Source organism: Halichoeres trimaculatus, unplaced genomic scaffold, assembly GCF_033239565.1.
Source record: "Halichoeres trimaculatus isolate MK-OKI-2021-1 unplaced genomic scaffold, fHalTri1.1 fHalTri1_scaffold_19, whole genome shotgun sequence".
Classification (NCBI taxonomy): Eukaryota; Metazoa; Chordata; class Actinopteri; order Labriformes; family Labridae; genus Halichoeres; species Halichoeres trimaculatus.
The window spans coordinates 21,247,390-21,269,929 of NW_027437197.1; the positions used below are offsets into that span (position 1 = coordinate 21,247,390).

The following is a 22,540-nucleotide window of genomic DNA, read 5'->3' on the forward strand; positions in this document are numbered from 1 at the left end:
GCTATCAGTGATACAGATGGTAAAAATCAGAGTCTGAACAACAAGAAACCACGAGGTACTGACTTGAAGCTGATGATATTTGGATGCTTGAGCTTTCGCAGGTGTTTGATGTCCGTCTCCTTCTGCTCCCGCACCTTCTTGATGGCCACCTCCTCAGAGCGGAACTTGCCCAAGAAGACAGCTCCCTGTGCGCCGCTACCGAGCCACTGCAGCTCTGAAATCTCCTCAAACGGGACCTCCCACATGTCTGGACACAGGGAGAGCACATGTTGTTAAAACAGAAGCCAACTAGTGCCACTTTTGAGGAGCACACTGCTCAAAAACAGACAACAAAATCTACCTCCACACTCTCATGACCAGGCATCTGCAACTTCTACTTTCACAGGAGCCATTTTGCCTCACTTAACCTGGATTAAAGTCATTCTGAAGTCAAAAAATCTACTTTGTCTTTACAATAAAGACTATAAAGTGTATAAATAATATCCATATTTAAAATCTAGGGGATTATTATCTACATGACAAGTTTTTTGAATTTATAAAAACTTAATGTGATGTTTTCGTTTTTTTATTTTTAATTAAATTGCAAAATTTTGAAAATTCTTGAAATTTCAAAAAATTGCAAAAATTTAGAAACTTTTAATTTTTCTAAAATTTGCCAACATTTCAAAAAATAAATTTTCATAAATTTGACTAAGAAAAAAAAGAAGAATTCAAATTTTGTTTTTTTTTTTATAAAGGATAACCCCCCCAAATTTTATTTTTTTTAAACATAAAAATAATAATGATAACAATTATAATCACATTTTTAAAAAAAATTAGACTTCTATAATATGCAGTTATTTTAAAAATTTGCAAATATTTAAAAAAAATTGCTCAAATTTTAAAAAATAAGAAGTATAAAAAAAAATGAAATTAAAAAAAGAGCAAAAAATTTTAAACATGTAAAAAAAAAAAAAAATCTTTATTTCAATATATTTTGTTTGGCTACAAGGAGCCACTGCAAAGGAGTCAAAGAGCCACAGAGCCACAGGTTGCAGACCCCTGGCTATGATACTCACTCATAATCAGTTAAAACTTGTTTGTTTCTGTCTGTTTAGCATTTAGCATTTCAACACCTCTGTTGGTTAAAGCTACTTAGTTTATCCAATGCTGGTAATGTCCCAACCTCACATTAATGACAAGCTGATTAAAGGTTAAACTACTCCCTCTAAAGTTTTGTCCTCTGGTGAAAATAGAAGGAACATGTCAGTAAGTAGCAGAGAAAAACACATACACCAGTAGATGTCATATGTTTTAGCCATACTGAGTTAAAATAAATCTGAAGCCTGTGAACGACTGTTATAAATGTCTCAGACGTATAAATAGTGAGTCATATGTTTATCCACTCTTGGTCTGAGGTTTTAAACCAACAGAGAGGAGAAAATACTCCACTGAAATCTCAGTCCCTCTACATTTGGACATTATCTTGCTGAGCCCAGCTCTGTCTAACCTCCACTTGTCCTGGCTGTGAGCTTCTAGCCTCTGTGTGCAGCCTGCGCAGGCAGCCCTGCAGCAAGGTGAGTCTACCTTTACCACGGCCTCAATTCAAACTGACAGTTTCACCCACAACAGGGATTGTAAGCTGGAGGAGGCTCTTTCATTGTAGACTGCATTGAGGGAGATGAGTGTAACTCTCTCACCTTGCTGCTGCAGCTTGTATTCTGTCGAGTACGTCTTCCCGATGATGTTCCAGACGGGTCGCAGACAGCCGAACAAACCCTCCAAGAATCCCCCCGAACCAGGCCCCGCTCTGTGGAAGTGCAGCTTTATGTCGTCAGGGTGGTGAGGGTGGTTCTGCCTCCCCTCCCCACTGTGGTCCATGGGGCATCCCCCTTCACCCATCTGCTCCTCTTGTCCACTCCCACACCCACCGTGCTCACAGGACGCCGGGGACACGGCCTCCTCGTTGTCGTGCTCCTGCAGCTGGAGCACACTGTTGTCAAAGTGCCCCCCCTCGCTCCGTGTGGAGTCCACGCTCAGAGCGATGTTTGGGGGACTTACACCCCCCAGCATGCAGTCCTCATCCTGCCCTGGTGTCTGCAGGGGGACGGGCAGGTGTGTGGGCGGGGCCAGGTCTGTGATGATCTGAGGAGGTAGGTTGGATGGAGGTGCCTGAGGGGGCTGAGGTTGGGAGTTGGGTGAGTTTGATTTCTTCATTGCGTCCCCGACCACGGTGAGTTTGAGCTCCTCCTTCAGCTTTCCCACCAGCAGACTGGGGCAGGAAGTCCAGGAGAGCACCTCGGGGGAGCTGCCCATGGTGTCGTGCATGTGCATGGGCTGCTCAGGGACGATGAGTGGGGCGCGTCTTAACACGCTTTGGGTTCTTCTGAAAGCTGAAATTCACCTGCAGAAAAAAAATGGATGAATTAACTCTAAATTGCACTTTGAGAGGAAAATAAAAGCATATTCATATAAAAAAGCTGAGTTAGACCCATTTAGATGATTGTCGACACCTCTGACACAACATAAACACCAGGATAACTGCTGCCATGGGGCATCATTACATCCACAAAGATAAAGCAACCCTCATTTCCTCTCATAGACGTTGGTTTGTGAGAGCTTGAATCAATGACGGGTATTTTTAACCACAGGGTGAAAACACAGGAGGCTGGAGGAAGCCGGATATCCTATAAATCAGCGTATTTATTCACAGCTGAATGGACGACACTGCACAGTTTGTCATAAAATCCTGGGAGATGTCTGAGAAACAACTGAAAACACAAACACACACACACACACGTGTGACTTTACAGTGTCCAGTGTCGAGCACTAACAGTATAGCAGGGATTAAAAGTCTTGTTGTGTATTAGGACAGCTGAGAGCTAAACATCTGGCACACACGGCCGATTCTCACTGCTTAACCAGCAGGGCTCGGGGTGAGCTATCTGAGGGCTGCAGCCAGTGTGGTGTTACACAAGATGCTGCTGGACCAGAGTCAAGAGCGGGATGCAAATATCCTAAAGGTCCAGACACTGATGAACACAATGTCACCTGGAAAATCTCTCATATGGTCTGTCATACAGTATCAAGATGTAATTCATATATTGTGATATCGAAAAAGAAAAAAAAGGAATACTACAAAAACTGAATTCCAAGCATTGTCTGTTTTTTTAAGTAAAATTGTCATATTGGACTTAATATGAGCCACATTCACCGGATAAGTTCAAAAATTGTCCTTTTCCAAGTCAAAAAAATTGTGCCTGAGTCGCTCTTGGAGTTAAAAAAAAACAGACTATAAGGTGAGGAAAATGTACTAGTTTAGCTTCTTGTATTTAGACAATTTTATTAAAATCAAACTGACAAGACAATTATTTTACTCTTTCCAGCAATCAAGGTGTCAGTTTTGTCTTTTGATATCTTGGAAGAAGACTTTTTTTCTAGGGCCAGTAGGGATGGGTACCTTATACATTTGAAACGATAGGGTACCGATGCCCGGTACCTGACCAGTACAGGTACTCAACAGTACCAGTTTTCTGTACTTTTTTGTGTTTATGTGGTAAAAAAAAAATTAAATTTGTTAAATAATAAAACTTTTTTTTCTTTTTAACATATAAATTCTTCAATTTGTTTAATTTTTTTTTCTAATAAACATTTTAATTCTTCAATATATATCCTTTCAATGCTGTGTTCATGTCCAGCATGGAAAATTGCCTATTCTTCCACTTCCTCATAAGGATACTAGTGCTGCACGATTTGGGGAAAAGGTGCGATTTGCGATTAGGTGGACAATATTGCGATTGCGATTGTGCTTGCAATTTAATAAAAAAAGTTTTGTCATGATGAGTCTACAGACTTCCTTGGTTATCATGGAGGAAAAATCTGAATTGCATGTGCTGACATTGCGATTGCGATTGTGATTGCGATAATCGTGCAGCCCTAAAGGATACATTTAGGTACCTAAACATGGTACCCATCCTTTTCTTGTCAAATGAATGAGACCCATATAAAGTTTAATAATTCTGTTTTTTTAACCTCAAATAAGATCAAATAAGGTTTCCTAGGTTTTTATTCCAGCTAAAAGAACACCTAAAACATATGATATTAACACCACAACCAGACATGCTTCAAATTTATTCCAAAATTATAAATAAATATAAATCCCCTGAAAGTAAACACCTACTCCTAAAAAAAAACTAGTGGCAACACTTGCAACCAAAAATGAAAGCAAAACTTTTAAACAGAGTTCGCGAGAAAAATACTCAGTAGTAGAAAAACAAACAGATTAAAGTGCAAACATGGATAAAGTGGGATTATAATGCATGACCAATTAATCCCAACTCAGTGTCCACCTACTACTTTGATTTAAGCTTTAAATAGCATGACACAATCTTTGGTGACTCTAAAGTATGTTTAGTATTAAAAGTATTGTAGATGTGTTGGAAAAATACTTCATCTGGCATAATTCAGATCTACTTGTTCAGTTTAAGAAAAAATAAAAAACCTTGATTCTCCTCCCTCCATCCACATCTCTGTAAGTGTATTGGTGAGCACTGCCTCCTCTTTCCTCTCACTGACTTTTCAGCATCTACCAGCAGGAGTTTCCAAATTCAGAGATGTTTAAATCCTGCTCATGGGGGCTGTGATTTGTTGCAACCATCTAACTCGCTGTTTTCAGACAAACAGATGGTCATTTATTCCATCTAACTGCACTTGTTTACCAATCTCTGCAGCCCTACAGAGCAGTGACCCAAACGCTTTGTAAAAGACACTTCATTTCCCCCCTTTCCTCTTTAAACCCATGGGGACTTGGCCTTAGAAATCCAATCAGGATTGGAGGGGGCGGTAGAAAAGCAGGACTGACTGACTGACGGACAAACGGAGGGGGAGGTTGTACAGTGAGGAGCAGTACAGTGTGTACAGTTGGGAACAGAAGATCAAAGTCCAGGAGGGAGGAGGCAGAGTGAGCTGGCTTCGGTTACGTGGAAGTTTCCTGACAGGGGAAAGGGCAAGCTGTGAGATCCAATCAAAACACACTTCATTCCTGTTGCCCTCTGCGGGAAAAGAATGGCATGAACACACAGCCTTTCCTGTTGGGATAGGCCAAAGTACAAAACAGCTTTGATCTCTGGAGCAGATAACACTAACCACTGAAACTCTGCAAAGCTACGAAAGGGGCAGCTCGATTCCAGCTCCAAACAGATTTTCAGATACTTCTTTCATGTTCTAAAAAATGATTCAGAAACCTTAAACCTGCATCTGTACCCAAAGCATCCTGAGCTGTTAGCTTCACTCTTTTTTCTTTTTAAGTTTGAGCAAACTAGCTTCCTTGTTTTCAACATGTTTGTTTGAATCTTTCTGTTTATGTAACCAGTGAAACAAGCGTCTGCTGACATTTTCTTTGCGTAACGTGTGATAGATTAATGTAGACAGGCACCGTCTGTTGTGTCATTAATGAAGTGTTTTCAGAGGAGATGAATGTAGCCTCTGCGCTGTTGTTACTCCACATCAGCACCCAGGGGACTGTGACGCCTCTGATCCAACCAAATTACGATGTGTGAACTATCATCAGTAAAAAAAAGTTTCTAACTGTCTTTGAGAGGAAGAAAACATTTAGATTCTGGCTGTTAGTACGTCGTACTGGAATAATTTTGATAACTTTGATTTGTTTTGAAACGTTTTGCCTTTTTGTTGAGACGCATCCATAAGACAAAGATTAGGAAAGACAGGAAAGGACACAGAGAAAATGTCCCTGATGCTCACAGCTACGTGGTCCGCATCCGACTCCAATGGTCGACGGACACAGATGCTGCTTCCATGTTACATACTGTATGTGCTGAGGGGGTAACCTGAGCGCTGTGAGAGTGTAGTGGCTGCCAGAAGCTCATCTATAATGCAGGCCTGTCTCTAAGCAGGTTGCTGAGAGTGCAGGGGAAGGAGAGAATGCTCTCTCAGGTATCCAATAAATCCGTCCCTTCCACAGCCGAGACAATCGAGCTGTTCGCGAAGAGGCCCGAGCTGTAATTCCATCCCACGGGCGATTCTCCGAGCTGGGCCTCTGACGTGGGCCAAGGTGGGTGGATGCGGTCCACTGGACAGAAACACGCACTTGAAGACACAAGTTCGCACGCACATTAGCCACTATATACCCCACTGAAAAAATACCAATCATCTCATCTTGTACTAACTACAAAAAGCAGAGTTTGACTGAAAATCTGTGATCTCTCTCTGTTCGACCAGTCTTATCCCGAACCAGGACAGCGCCTATGTATCCATATCTGACACCAAGAGCGGGAAACAGACCTCTCCCTCCCATTAATCTCTAATGGAGGATCTCTATGGGCATAGAATCCAATGAATAATGTCTGCGCTGCATCAAGAAGCGCTCGAGGTTTCATTTACAGTCATTTATTTACAGGACTTTCCGAAAGTGACCTTAGTTACGCAAACGCCCGTCGATGTAACACAAAGGAAAGATAAGTTACACGTTTGGATGGAGTGGATGTTGCCTCAGAGAACGAAACAATTCAGATACTCATCAGAATGAACAGAGCAGAGAAAGAAAGAAAGAAACAGAGAGACAGAGCTACAGAAAGAGGGAGGAATGATCAGGGGCTGATCCTTTAATCCCTCTACAGGCCTCCAGAAACAAGCCTGAACAAACACAGCCCCTATTCAGCTTCCCCCTCCATATACCCCTCTACACACTTCCTTTCTTTCCTCGCCTCTCAAAAAGTGACCTGATGTCAATGACCAAAGGCAGAATGCATCATGGGAAGTCGTTCTTAGCTATACGATCGCACTCAAAGAGGGAGAGTAAGGCTTTGCTGGTAAACTGTTCAACTCTTCATGTGAGGGTGTGTGCACGGCAGCTGGTGTTGGAGGGGGATTGGAGTTTACACGTGCTCACACACACACACACACACACATATACAAGCCTGGGGCGTGTCTGGCAGGATCCAATAATCCCACTACTCCCAGCAATCCACTGGGGATGTGAGGGAGGGGGGGGTTTCTGTGCCACTCAGCGAAGGCCAGTGTGCTTGTTTGGATTGTGTTTCAGTGAAGTGGATCAGTCCAGAGACCTTCCACAGCACAGCGAAGCAGCAACACACAGATTGTTGACATGTATGCAGGTGCACACTCTGCATTCAGGCTCACATTAGCAGCGTCATCTGTGTCCCCATCAGTCTGCTCCTCATTAAGGAAAGCCCTGCTGGGCCCCGTAGGGGGGACCTCCCTTTAGGTGACAGCTGCGCCAACAACAAGGGACCAATTTAGGACCGACCGCACCTCATCATTCACACGTTACCATGTCAACACAGCATCCATCCTGACCTTCTGCTGCCAGTCACACTTGCTCTTATCCAAGGCTCAGGTTTGGGGAGGGAGCAAAGCCTGGGGGGTGCTTCTATGGGTCCCAAAGTGACAGCAGGAACAGTGTTTCCTGTTGGTGGTGTTTAATATTTCTGTTTAACAATCTGAATCATGAGCTGGACCCTAAAATTCACCAGCCACACTAAAAGTCCTAAAAAATGACCTAAATACAAGATCAGGAGTCTGGGAGTCTGAGGACTGACCTCCTCTGGGTCACAGATAAACTCAGTTATCTAAACTTGTTCCTCAGTCACTTGCACACAGTGGACTTTCATTACTGGAGTTCACCATGTGAGTCGGCAATGTTACAAAACTCCAGCAGTGAAACACACTGCACATGGATTTCTTGTTGGTAATGCAGTCAGAATATATTTAGCAGCATCAGCATTCAGCACAGAGACCTCGGGAACAGGACTGCCAACGGAGCAGCCAGAACCTGATTTGATTGTCGGGATGTGGGCTGACGTCTAAATCAGCTTTCCCTCACTATCATGGCTGTGAGTCCTGCCAGGGGGGATTGTATAGTCAGCTGAAGGTGGGTGGGAATGATAATCTGCTGCTGGTTTAGACCTGGTGAAATAAACAGGTTTTGGCTGAGCATTTAGGCTGCTGCTGTTACGTGGTCGATCGTTTCCTGTAATCTGTTTTTTTTCTCATTTCCTGTGGTGACTCACCTAGGCTGGCTGAAATACCTGCTGGTGGCTAGAGGGAGAGCAGGCCTCAGACTGATGACCAACAGTGTTTCATTGTTTCCTGATACATATACTAGTGCAAGAACCAAAACCAAAACCAAAACCTATGTCTGGTTGATACTGTATACACCACATATAGTTAAAAATCAATAGTTTGCACTGAAACTATTTTGTTGAATAATTGTTTGTTGTTTTGTAGGATGAGAATAAATCCACTTTGGACTACCATACAGTATTAACCAATATAATGTCTTTCGCAATCTGATTTTGATTTTGAAGTAAATTTGTTTGATTTGAAAACTTACTAATGAAATGCCTCAAATCCAAATAATTTGTATCATTTCACAATAAAACCCTATCGGTACCCCAAAATTCTGAACACAACTATGAATGCATTGCAGCTTACTCATCACTGGGATTAAAACAGTTTATATTTGTTGTCCAGTTTTTGTGTGAAAAGTTGGTTGAGTTGGTTTCCTGTGTATTTCCTCTTCTTATTGTTTGCATGTGGCATGTGTTTTTGTGTTTTGTCAAGTTTTACTATCTTCAAGATGTTATCAGTCACCAGCAAACTACACCCACATGTTCTGGTCTTGCCTGTCCCTAACCACTTTTTTGGAAACTAATTTTAACACACTTTTTTGTAATATGCACTTAGATAGACCCTCACCCATTGATCGCTGTTCTACAGTTTACAGTTTTATTTAGCAGATGCTTCTGTCCAAAGTGACGTACAACTCAAGCAAGAATTTAGGCAGAAGGAAAACCTAGTTAGTGCGAAAACAGTGCTATAAGTTATTTGGCAGCAGGTGCTGCCATTAAGTGCAAGGTTTTTTTTTTTTTGTATTTCTTTTGTATTTGGTGTCCTCTCCCCAGCCTTACATTCAGCTGAATGGAAGAAGGATCTAAGAGCCTTTATCACTTTGTTAGTAAGACTACTTATTTTACTCAGATGGTAGTCCCCAGCTCCTCCTTTATATGAAAATTGGACTTATTTAACATTACACTGTGTAAAATTTGAGGAAATCAGACAGACTCTAAGAGGATCTCTAAACAGATTTGATGCAGTGTGGTCCCTTTTCTTTTTTTATGTTAGACATCTACAAATCATTTCCCCGTGGTTCCACAGTGATGTTTACAGACAGATATTTGTGTATTTGACAATTTTATATATGTATTTAAATCTACATTTGCACACTTATTCAATATTTCTCACCCTACATGTGCAAAAAGCAGGGTTTGGTTAAGTGTGTGACAATTAAAGAGAGATGCACAGTTTTTTCCTTTTTCTTCTAAATCAGGTTGATCTGTAATGAATCATGTGTGTAATTAATCTAATTTAATTTCAATTTATTCTCTTTTTTTCTTTCACTTTTCTTTTTTATCATTTTCATTTTTTTAACCTTTAACGTAACAAATGTTTTTTTTTTTTTTGCATAAAAGAAAAATCAGAAGTTCAATTATTGTAATGATTGTGCAACCTTAAAATCTCAATTTGAAAAAAAAGTTTCCCTTATTTACTCAGAAATTCAAAATATTTTCACTCATTGACTTTTTTCTTGAGGGGAGACTGAGTGTGTTTTTTTTAATCCTTTTTATTTCTTTCTGTCAGTTTTGTTTGAAAGTTCAAGTCAATCAGGCAAAAAAAATGGAATTTCAAAATAAAAGCATGTCTTAAAAATGATGAGACAGACAGATGTTAAGGCTTTCTATTGATCTGGTTGGGTCAGCACTTTTGTTTCTCATTTTTTGTTATCATCAGGAGATAATTCCCCTAATATCAGTCAATCTTTCTCTCTTTAATGTTAGTAGTAAACATGACTGTTGCTGTGCACAAAAAAAACAAACAAGCCAACTTTTAAATATTAATGATTATATTATAGGATCCTGAATTCACTGGCGAACTTCTGCACAACATCTTAAGCCACATCGACTTAAAGCGTCTGCGATACTGGAGTCATTCTTGGAACAACTCCACGGTCTTGTGATTTCCGGATTTCTCATTGAAGAAGATAAGAGCCGTCAGGTAGATCAATTAAACTTCCATAAAAATGACTGACAGGAGGATAACAGAGAGTGAAAACAAATAAAGCTACACACTGGCTTCTTTCTCTACAGGACAAAGCCTCAGTGTCCAACTGTGGTTTTCCTGCTTTGTTCAGTCAGCGCAACAAAGAAAGTGAAAGTCGTGCTTTCACAACCAAAGTCACAAGTTCCAAAGTTTTGAGCCATTATTTTGACACATCTCTAACATGCATGTGAATCATCGGCACTTCACAAACACAACTTGTGCCTCAAATAGCCTCAGTCAGCACCAGCCAGAAGTGAGAAAAATAGATCGCTGAAGAAAAGAGTGTGCGCCATCGACACGTCACACGTCCCCCTTTCCAGATTCGTTCTCCCCGTTTCACTTTCAGTCAGGACACACAGCCTCCTCGAACCTATCATGCACACTCTGCTCAGAAGAGCTTGCAAGGCTATAGAACTGGCCTTTTCAGCTTAGCTGACTCTTTGTTCCCAGTGCTGCTTAATGGTAAAGCTTTAGAGAGCTCTGTTTATGAAGTCTAACCAGATTCATCCGGACAGGCGATGAATGCAAACAGAGCCCAGGCGAGAAAAGTGGAGGAAGAAAAGAAGATTAGGGAGAAAGAGACGTGGAGGGTTGTGATGTGCCGTGGCTTGAAACAGAGACGAGAAAAGAGAGAAATGAAGGAGAAACGGAGGAAAAGGAGAAAACTGCCTCTCTGTTGCTGTTGTGGCTGCTCTCGGCGTGATACTGTACCGTCCACGCTCCAATGGGAAAGACTCCCAGAGCAACAACAAAGGACACAAGAGGAGCCGGCTCCATGTGAACTGGGCCTGTCTGCCCTGCACGGCCAGGAGAAAGCAGCACAGACACACACACATTTAAACACAGACAGACACAAACACACACACACACACACACTCGACGCTGCACACCAGAGCAGCTGCTGCCACAACAATCCCCCTTGTGCTCTTTTAATAGGGACAGCCTGCCTGTTCTGCAACAACAAGGAGCAAGAAGAGAGGCAGACACACAAAAAGTGACACAACAGACCAACACGCATATTGCGAGAGCCTGGCTGCGACTGACACCGTGTTAACGGCTGTGATATGAAAATACACAAATGTACAGAGGAGGGGGTTAGTGGGTTTAACTAGAGGAAGTGGGCTTTGTACGGCATGTTCTTCTTTTCTGCCTAAAGACACTCTGCCACAGCAGAAAGCCAAAAAATCAATACACATTAGTGCCTCTATTAGCTGCTGGGTTCATTATATCCCTGCATGCATCTCATCTATGTTTCAATATTAGACTGTGAAGCCAAAGCAGCTGGAGTCAGACACGCAAGACATGAAAAATCCTCATGGATGTGAATATGCAACTCTAAACTCTGAGTGGAGGAAAGATGGATGTGGGGATGGATGGAGCTCTCCCCTCCTCCTCTCCTCTCCTCTCCTCTCCTCTTCTCTCCTCCAAAGCCCGGCTGCCGGCTACTCATCCAGTGCGGTTATATAAACATGCTTAGCAGCAGAAGACAGAGGTGGACACACGCTCACACAAACACTTCCACACACAGCTTTCTGCTGCTGAGCCAAGTGAATAAAGAGATGGATGCAGATGTAAAGTGGAGAAGGAGAAAGTAAAGGATGCCAGAGACAGTTAATGCAGGGACTCATGAGAAGCATGAGAAAATGAGAGTGTTATGTGCACATAGACTGACATAACTGGGCTGTGCATGGTACACGTGTGTCCCAGAAAAGTCTTTCATCTCTGACCGCGCTGCTGTAATAATGCCTCGGAGGATGATTTGGCTGTTACATCAAGCAGGCAGAGGGTGGGCTCTGCTGGTATACCTTTACCTATAAGTCAACCTGTCCTTCAGAGGGCACAGAGAAGCACTGCATCAAAAAAAAAAAAAAAAACAGCAGCAGCATCACCGCCGAGCCTAAAATAGCTCCCGCACGCACCGACGCACGACGGCTAAACACACACTCCTGCAGCCGCACTGCTACTGAGCAAACAGCTGATTCAAATACAAACAGCCCACGTATCAACACACAAGAAAGACTGTTTACAAGTACACACTGGAGAAAAGAAACTGATATAAAAGAAGAAGAAGAAGTAAAAGTGTGTCCATATCAGATGTGCTGAAAGACAGAGCATCAGCAGATTACTCACAGCAGACAGAGCTCAGATTCATGGTCCTCTCTCAGCTTTGAGGCTGGGATGAAGTGATGAAAAAAGGAAAAAGCTGCCAGGGGGACGAGAGGCTGGATTCGCAGAGAGGATGGAGGAGAGCAGCGAGAAGAAGAAGCAGAGGGAGAGAAGAGACAGAGGCAAGAGGATGACAGACATTCCTCCAACTCCTGCAGCACCTGGGCCGTGAGTGGGTGGCCGGCAGCGTCACCGAGTCGCTGAAGACCCGCTCACGTCACACTTTTCATGAATGGAGCTGTCTGACGCAGAGAGGACGCGGCTCAAAGAGCAGAGGAGGGGGAGGAGGGAGGGGGTGTGCAGGGGGTGCGGGAGTGGGTGGAGCCTTCTGCACAGACTCAGGGAGGCGGAGCAAAGAGGAGAGGAGAGAAGAGAAGGAGGATGGAGGAGGAGGAGCAGGGGGGGGGTGTATTTCAAAGCAGCACCAGCTGGGAACAGCAGGTTGGGCTGCGGTGGCGTCTCTGTAAGTAGGACAGAGCGCTTCTGCATAAGAGAAAATCCCTTTGTACCAAATCAGCAATCAGTTCTCTGCATGTCAATGGTATCAGCAGCCCACATACAGTCAGCCTGCACGATGAACAGGATATCACAGGCGTTTTCAGGCATATACAACACATAATATATGGAATATTACATAAAAACCCTGTCTCACTGAAACCCAAAGGAACATCCCACATTTTCTCCATATAAAACACTTAAAACATTTATTCTATGATCACTTTCAACAGAGAGATGCACCAATTCCTACAGAAGATGCAGCTAGATCTTAATGATAATGTTGGTAGGTTTAAAATGGAGTGAGTCACTGAAACCATCATGTGGGTTTTCAGTGGCTCCTTTACAGCCTCTGAAATGAATGGTATAGGTCTCAAATTTAATTTTCTGATTCGTGAGAAATGGTTGTTTTGAAATAGTGTTTGATTTTTGGATGTGATGTTGAAATTAATGAAAATAATTATTTAAAATGTATCTGAAATGAAGTAAAAATCTAAGTCTGAAAAGTCAACTGGCATCAGACAGCAAGTTTCTTTTGCTGATTTTTAAAGTCTTTATTGAGAGAGATTGGACAGTGGATTAAAACGGAAGCTGGAAAGAAAACCCCTAATATCCACCACAGTGAATTCCTGAGATCCAAGGTGTCAAATGCTTGAAGGTAAAGTCTGTAGAAATGGGAATTTTCAGTAACATCAAGAAGTCAGACTCTAGACTGAAACCCTCTCTTGCTCAGATGTTCCAAAACTATGGTGGCCTCCAAGGACAAGAAGCTCTTGTGATTCATGAAGAATATGAACCATCATTTGTCCAGTTTTTACACATGTATCAGTACAAACTGTTCTGTAAAAAACAACTACTCTCTTAATCTTTATCTTTAAATCAGATATTAGGGATGTCCCGATATTACATTTTCACTTCCGATACGATACCGATACTGCAACATTGAGTATCAGCAGATACCAATATTAATCTGATACGATATCATTATTAAACAAACATACTTTTATTACTTATTTTGTAGTATGTCTGTCATGTTAGAAAAGGCTTGATTAAGAGATATTATTCAAACAAAGAACAGTAGTCAGCAACAGTAGGTATGAGGAAAAACTGACCCATTTATTATTAACCAATGGGTAACAGAAATGTTAGCATTAAACATAGGAAAAAACTAGTAATAGAATAAAATAAAGAATAAATTAGAAGACCCAGAAAATAACCTAAATAAATCAAATAAAACAGCAGGAGCGGAGTCTGGAATGGACTGCTTATATCGGAGATTTTAGATGCATTCCGATACGATACGATACCGATATTTGTTTTTTTGCTGATACCGATATCTGATATCAATAACGGACTGGGACACCTCTATCAGATATTTGTATTTCCAAACTACAAAAGCACTTAGAGAGCACAGACCTCCTCCAAGCATATTGTGATTGTCACCAACACTTTAGTCCTACTTTAATGTTATACTTTCAGCAGACTGTCTGCTACAATTTGCTGTTAGTTGCAGGTTTGTACAATAATTGATGACCCAGTACATATATCATATTCCAGATCTTAGTATCCAGAATATTTCCAGGATCTGGATCATACTTTTACATGTGTCAGAAATGATGGTGACCTTGTCTCGTTTTGTTCTGTTTTGCAAAGCCATCCAACCATTTATGATGGACTTACATGCACATATGGTGAGGCTTTAAAACAATCCTGGATCCAGACGGTGATCCAGATCTGCTCCAAAATTTAATCACTTCTTCCTTATCCCATTTTGAACATTTCCTGAAAATTCCATCAAGATCTGTTTGTTACTTTTTAAGTTATTTTGTTCACAGACAAACTCTCCCAAAAAAAATTAAAGGCTCATACCAAGGTAACACAAATAAATGTTAATATATAGGTAAGTATACATCAATCCAACCTCACTTGGGAATATTATACTCCACTTTTATCAAATCTGTTTTGGTAAATTTCTCAATACTACACAGTACCTTTTAAAGGGTTTACACACTGTATTAAATGTCTGTATAAATGCTCAAATCAAGCTCTTAATTGACTGCAATCATTTATAATTCATGACTAATAACTAATCTTTAATGTATCAGTAAATTATTTATCACCTGCTGCTAAAACCTTTGGGAACAAACTATACTGAAAAAGAAGAAGAAATAAATAAACAAGTCAATAAATTGGGGAATTTTCTATTTTCTCTTGATCTTAACTCATTCAGGTTGTTCAGAAATGGTCCAGTTGAAAAAATGTTGATTGTATTTCACAGATTATTTCTGACCTACATTCCCATCAAAGGGGGTAAATGCTCTGTACAGCTGTGCTTTCCTTTCACTGGTTAATAAATAGCCACCACCCGAGGTTTCCACAGGGAATGTACACAACGTACAGTTTTCACTATATGTTCATTATCCATAAATACCAAATCTGAAATAAACCATGTTCCCTCAGGTTTCCTCATGAGGCTGAGAAGTCCAGTCTGAAATCAAACCATCAGACTTGAATCCATACTGGAGGAGGACTAAAGTTCAAGTTTCAGGACTGAAGGGCTACAACAGCTGAAAAGAAACCAAAGGTCAGAGCCAGAATGTCAAGAAAGCGGCTCTTTTCTCTTCCCAAAAGGTCATTTAATACCTCTCACGATGCCTCACGGTGCCGCTGATTGTGCTGAAAATAAAACTACTTAATTCAGCCACTCAACTTTTTTTTGTGTGCATGCTTCTGTGTTTGTACACACACTAACCTTTCAGATGGTTTCTGAGCATTTCACAGGGTTTGCTGAGTGGGGTCCGGGCTCTGCTTTGGTTCTGTCTCACTTTTCACCTGCAAACACACAAACACAGATCAGAGATGAACCAACATGGTTGTGTGTCTGTTATATGTTTGTGTTGATATTAAAGATTGAGGCTAAATCTAACTGTTTGAGAAAGAGGGCTGCCAATGAAAGGAAGTGCTCTGAAAGCAGTTGCTCCACCCCATCCTGTCCTTAAGAGCCCAAACCTCTGGGGAGGACAAGGATGTAGGGGGGTAGTAAGAATGTAATGGTGCATGAAGGGTGGGGGTTTGGCACATTGGAGCAGCATTGTCCGATTCTATCTTTAAGCCACACCCCAGCAGGGGACACAGCCAGAGAGGGGGGAGGTTTAGTGTACCAGGGTGAGGCTGAGATTTCCAAACGCAGCCTTTAAATGGCGTGAAATGACAGTCAAATGAGTCACAGCGCAGATGGCTGAGGATGCTGGCTCTAATGGGACTGACGCTGGGGAATGGTGAGCGTGTTAGCACACAGTTAGCTCTGTTAAAATAACCCGTTTGTGATGCAAAAAGTCCAAAATTAAGACAATGTCAAGCATTCTTCCAGGCCTGGAGAAAACCGGAGTGGGCGTGAGCCAACCTTGTTATTGTCGCCTTGTTGCTGCAGACACACTCCTGTAAACATGTCGCTGCATACGCAAAAACACAGCGGGGGAATTCCCTGCGATACAGCTCTGGTTAAATATTGGCAGAGAGAGTGATAGAGATGGAGAGACAGCGGCTGTCCACAGCGGCGTGGATTCAAATACCTGAACTGTTTGCTTAGCGAGAAAGTCTCGCTCAGCTCTACAGACGAAATTCCAAAGGTCAGCAGATCACAAGCCTGCGTGCTCATGTGGAAGAAAGCAAAGCCACAATGAGCTTCAAAACAGGACAGAAACACGCCCAGCTGAGGACTTTCAGACAGAAATGAAGGAGTGATGAAGCCACTTCAGAAAAGGACAATCTGTCCTCCATCACTTCCAGACTCATTCGCAGTAGTCAAGAGGTTTTTTTCATGTTATTTCAAGGTTCGAGGGATTTTCCAACACTTCAGTGTGGAGTTATTTTTAATCCTGACCGAGATGAAGAATGGATTCACTTACTCAATACTCATCACAATAAATGAAGAATTAAAAAAAGTAATACAAATAGAGTTTATCTTCAGTATCATACTGGAAAAACACAAGAGATAGCCTTAGTTTGATGACCATCGGCTGTCACTCCTACTGTACATTTCCTCCGTCCTGAATGTTCCTTCACAGATTTGAAGTCATACAACTTTAATTAAAGTTTCAAATAACTTTCAGGAGCGAGCAGGGCAGCTGGAACCTGAGCCTTTTTATTTTCTTTTCTTTGATTACAGCTTCCTCAGGTTGAAACAGCCACTCATTACAGTTTACCCTCTCATAAATGACGCCTGATGAAAAGAACTCTCTGATACGAATTGTCAGATACTAATTGTGATGATCATTATGAAAATACCTGAACTGAACTTCTGATCTGCTTTGTTAACCCCCTGCTAAAACACGTCACTTTTCCAACCACCTGTTGTGTCGCTGCTCTGAAGCTCTGTGTGCTTCATGCTGTGTCCTTCCACAGCGCGCAGGTCGCCGCTTGGCCCTAAGCCACGCCACTGCTCGTTATGCAACAGACGAGCTGACGGGCTTAAAATGATCCACAAACACAAGTCACTCATGGTTTTGTCAATCTTTGGACAACTTCCTTTGAATTCAGCACAGATATATTTTTAACCCATTTCATTGTAACTGGAAAGTGGAGGGAACCAAACCTTACAATCCTGAAACTCAATCTGCATTTACTAAACCAGAAAACATCAACAGTGAATGGGTACCTTTCACATTTGAAACAATACGGTACTGATGCCCGCTTTCTGGCAGTGGGTATCAGTACTCAACGGTACCAATTTTCAGAAGTGATGTCCCGATCACGCTTTTTTGCTCCCAATCCGATTCCAATTTTTTTATTTTGAGTATCTGCCGATCCCGATATTTACCGATCTGATTAATGCATTAAGAAAAAAGAAAAGAAAAACACTCCTACAAGTTGTCCTTTGAGTTTTTTTTTTTTTTTTAATTTTATTTAAATGACGGTATCATTCTAGCCAACATGGATATAGCTTTTTTCTCCACTTAGTGCAGCATTGGATCAACAAAAATAAAAATAAAGCTTCTCAGTGGTGCACCACAAGATAACCTTGTATGTGTGTGACAATAAGGTTGCAATTTCTTGTTTGCAATTTTGTTGTACTTGTTATAATGACAAATAAAGTTATATCCTAAAGTGAATGATGATTTGCTATTATACACAATTTAATTAAAAACAAGAACAACCGCCCCAGGCTTTTTCCGATTTCCTGCCTCGATCACCCCCGATTGGTTTGGGACATCCCTAATTTTCAGTACTTTTTTGTGTTTCTGTGGTAAAAAATATCAATTTGTTTAACAATAAAATGTATTTTCTTATAATTTAAAACATTTTTTTCTTTAAGATAAAACCTTTCAATGCTGTGTTCATGTCCAGCATGGAAAATCTCCTTCTCTTCCACTCCCTCACAGTCTCAAGGATGCATTCAGGTACCTAAACATGATACCTTTTGATTTTACTTGAATTGGTACCCGGTACTTTTGACAGAATTTGGTTGGTACCTAGAAAAGCACCAAATGTGGTACCCATCCCTAACTGTGAAAGAAATAACTTGAATTAAGAACAATGAAGATCATTGTGCCGCTTTCAATTTGGTGTTTCAAAACACTCCAGAAATACAGAAGAATTCAAATCTTCTTGTCCATATGTTTATACGATTATTGTTATTCAAATAAATTAATTTAATAAAATGAGCTTTTAAGGATCTTTATGCCTTTATCAAAGAAAAGACAACAGATAGATGTGGGAATGTGTGAAACTGGCCACAGGCTGGACTTTAACCTAAGCTTACCACAACCTCCCCGCTCAGCCATACCAGTGCCCCTACATTTACATCTTATTCTAAAACAGTTTTTAACGAGAACTTTACAGATATCTGTGTAACCTGACATGACGTACAGTAAAAAACTTTGTTGCCCTTTAATTTTTTTTCAAAGTTTTGAAGTATTACAGGATCAAAAAACTTTTCCAAACCTAGAAACTTTTTTGACCTTGAGAGGATTAAAGTAAAGATCCTGACCTGAGTCTCTAGGATCAGTGGTCACCACAGCCTCCTGCCCGGTCTCCATCACTGTCACACAAACATGATGCATGGCTGGTCAGTGCTCTATGTGCCCTGCCCTCTCCTCGGAGTGCAACAGAGCTGTAAACCACACGGGCTCTGCTCAGTTATACACACTCATTACTATTTCACCAGCAGCGGAACAGCCGCACTGACAGCTCCTGTGTCCCAGCATTAATAAGAGAAAAAGCAGCATCGCAGCTTACAGTGGTTTACTTTACAATCTGACAGCGCATGCAGCAGCCAGGTGGAGACACGCAGACACCACTCACAGCTGCTGTTACCAAAAATCAACAAGAGTCTGAGGATGTCTGATACATCTGTACAGTTAACATGAGCAGGTATGAGAGAATGGTGTGTTTTCCTGACTGGAAGACAAAAGCACACAAGCAAAGATTTAAATCATCACTGTAGAGTTTTGCTGTCGAATAAAAGATTATACTCTCTCTTTTTTATAAAAGTGATTATGTAATACTCTTTGCTCTGGATGTAACACACACAAAAAAACAAAGATAAACACTGAGAGGTGATGGGAATTTTATGAAGAATTACTTGTTTTATGGTCTGTGAAACCAGTTTTATCCATTTCATTTTCCATTTCCTTAATTTTCATGCACATAACTTTTTAATCTCTCTTCTAGTGAATACAGTTTATTGAAGAGTGAGTATTTACCAACGTTGGGAAATAAACTACACTTTATTAGCACTTCTGAAACAGATGTATTAAAGTTAGCACTTAGCGTCCAGAACCAACTGTTCCTTAGCTTAGCACACATTCAAAGGTCTGAATCTTTGGGTGATGTACTTTACAGCGGTTTAGGCAGAAAGTTGTCTCTGTATGACTTCTGATAACTTTTTGTATGAAAGTCTAAAAGACTCAGAGGCTGAACCAGCATCCTCTGGGACAATTATTATGATGGACTTGGAAATAGTCCGCAGAGCAACAAAGCTGTCAACAAAAAGCTTTCTCAGCCACTCTGACTGGCTAAACGTCAATTTCTGGCAAAGAAACAGTCTGTTTTGGTCAGTGGGGAGACAGATTACTTCTAAATAAGAGGTTTCACTCTGTTAAAGGAAACCAAATCAAACCACAATTTGATTTCTTTTAAAAGAATGGTCAAATTGATTGAGCCTTGTTTCCCAACCAGCTTTGGAAGACTGGTTCTTTGAATAGGAATCAAAGAACACAAATTCAACAAGCAGCAATTTTCATTTCTCAGTATCTCATTATCTCAGTAAGGCTTTACATTTTAAACTAGGGAATAAACAGTAGTTACAGGGATGTCATTTTTAAATGAAGCTAAAAATCAAAGCAGAACGCTAGCTAACTTTGACAGCTAATGGAACAAAAATCAAGCCAGCGCTAGTTAAAGCTAATGGGAATGTGCCAAAATTAGCCTTGGTTAAAGGTCTACAGATTGTCAACTTTTTACAGGAATAATCCTGCTCAATCATCTCCTACAGGCCTCTATACATGTGTGTCAGTGTCTGTGTCAGCCCGAACCCCCTCCTCAGCCTGTATGTTGATGTTCTGGTTTTCCTGGGACGTTTCTTGGTGGAAAGTAGGCATGGTTACATCAGCAAATTACAGAGTGCCCAGTGAACCCAGTGGCTTTGAATGTTGATGATAGTAAGTGGAAGAAGCTAATCATAGGGGCGTAAACACAGAACAGATAAAGCCTTTTCCGATACAAGGGTAAAGTTTGACTCAACTTTCACTCGCTTTCAGGCACTTGGAGAGCAGCACAGGACGAAGAGCGATACAAGTTGGCTTTCTGCTAACCAGGTATGAGTCAAATACCTATGATTAGCTTGTGCTAACATGCAAAGTCAGGTACTCAAGTGTCTCCCCCATATAAAGCATAGGATGCATAGAAAGCATAGAATAGAAACGCAATGCTACAGGTGGTTGCTGGATTAGTGAGTGAGTTCATGTAGTCAGAGATGGAAGCAGGTGTGCGCTGCCGCTGGCACTGATCCAAGGAGGAGCAGCCAGGTTTGAATGTTGTGTTTACTTACAAGTAATGAAAATTCATGCAGATTCTACCTTTGAAACAAAATTTTAAACACTGTTTTGACTGAAAAATTAAGGAGACATACATGTTTTCCCAAATAATTAAGGGAGAGCATGCAATAAGGTTTGTTCGAAGTGAGTTTACTAGAAATATCTTTGCAAAGAAACAACAAAGCTAATGCTACTCCAGATTAAGCTGATACTTCCATTCAGTTGATTGAATTGCTAAATTTCTTTTAAAAAACACAAGATCATTTTTTACATTCTATGATACAGGGCTGCAGTCTTCAAAAGCTGCTTTTGAAGACCAATGGTGATGGTGTTAAGGTCATGTGACATGAGATATGCTAGCTGGTTTTTCAAGGTAAACTGTCGACCAGACCGTGTCAGGTCAGTTTGATCTGATCAGTGCAAACAGGCTACCAAAGGTGATTTTTTTGTGTGCTTCTTCGAACTGGAGTTAGGATTGGAAAAAAAAAAGAGTTACGTTTTTGAAGGCTGTGTTGGAGGCTAAATTGTCGTGATCAGCCTGAACAGTTGGTTTTATTTCTTATCTTGCTGGGGTGGGACGCTGACTGTATGAATGTGGCTGTACTGTTGGATAAAACAAATTTCTTCTGGTCTGTTTTTTTGTCTTTTGGACAAGCAGCAACCATATGAAATCAAACAGCCCTGAAGCAGCTGGTTATCAAAATGAAATTGAAATAAATACACACACTGATCCTCAGAGTGTTGACTTTATGCAGAAGGACTAAACCATTCGCCTGAGATGGAAACAGGCCGGCCCGGCTGATTGGTCGCTTTTACAAAGGCTGACATGGATGAGTGAGTCCTGCACATAACGGCCGCTGATTCTGAGAGGCAGATAATGCTTGTGAGATTACTGTGCTGAGCCCACCAACAACCCTCAGCCTGACCAATCCGCACTGAGAGGAAATTACATAACAATGACTGTTCAGCACTACCGGAGGATTCTGCCTGCACCACAACAATCCTTCTATCTATCCCGATTCAGTCTTTATCACCGCAGCGGAGTCGACTGCAGGAGGAGCAGACACAGAGCCTCCCTCTGAACTGTATGCACCTGATAATCCCGAGCCTGATTTATGGGATTGCGTGCAGAGCTATAATGCAAAACGCTGCAGCCAGTCTTAGATAACAGAGAATGCTACAAAGTCTTCTTGGTTCAAAGCATCACACAAAGGAGAGTAACAGAAGTGGGAGGAAATGAGTAAACGCTGTCATGTTTGCACACACCTCGCCTCCTCTTTCCACGTCCCTGGATGGATGATATGAAATGAGTCTGAGGCTGCACTGGCTGGGAGGCAGCTGAGTCTTTCCTGGAACTGTGAAGCTGGGGATGTATGGTGCTGCTGCTCGCTGGGGTGAGAGGTTAGACGAATATGTGAGGTTACAGCTGTACTGAGGGAAGGCGACACTGCAGGGCAGAGCACATACTGTACATGGAGTACTCACTGTAAAGCCATCAGCTGAATCATCTTATCTCCCCTCACATTTTTGAAGCAATATTATGCTACAGCAGACTTAAAAAACACCAATAATCTATTAGTTTTCTTGCTCTTATAACATCAAACAGGCTGTAAACCAAATTTTTACACCCTCCACACTGCAAACCTAAAGCAATGACCAGCTCTTGTGACAGAAAATAGCAGAAAAATGTCCTTTTCTCATAGACTCAGACTCATTCTTTCAATCCG

At 41.3% G+C, this 22,540-nt stretch overlaps 1 protein-coding gene across 3 annotated transcripts in view; it reads right to left on the reverse strand.

Moving 5' to 3' along the window:
• Nucleotides 1–22,540, reverse strand: part of map3k13 (mitogen-activated protein kinase kinase kinase 13) — a 40,947-nt gene that overhangs the window by 9,481 nt on the left and 8,926 nt on the right. Inside the window, exons 2-4 of one of the 3 annotated variants that reach the window (XM_074694799.1) lie at nt 15,530–15,609; nt 1,680–2,383; nt 64–247 (exon numbers count right to left, since the gene is read on the reverse strand). In XM_074694799.1, the coding sequence (XP_074550900.1) occupies nt 64–247; nt 1,680–2,313 (818 nt within the window). In that variant the 5' untranslated portion in view covers nt 2,314–2,383; nt 15,530–15,609. Of the gene's footprint in view, nt 1–63; nt 248–1,679; nt 2,384–12,246; nt 12,517–15,529; nt 15,610–22,540 lie in introns of those variants that run through there. The other 2 variants (XM_074694800.1, XM_074694801.1) reach the window with 2 other exon arrangements.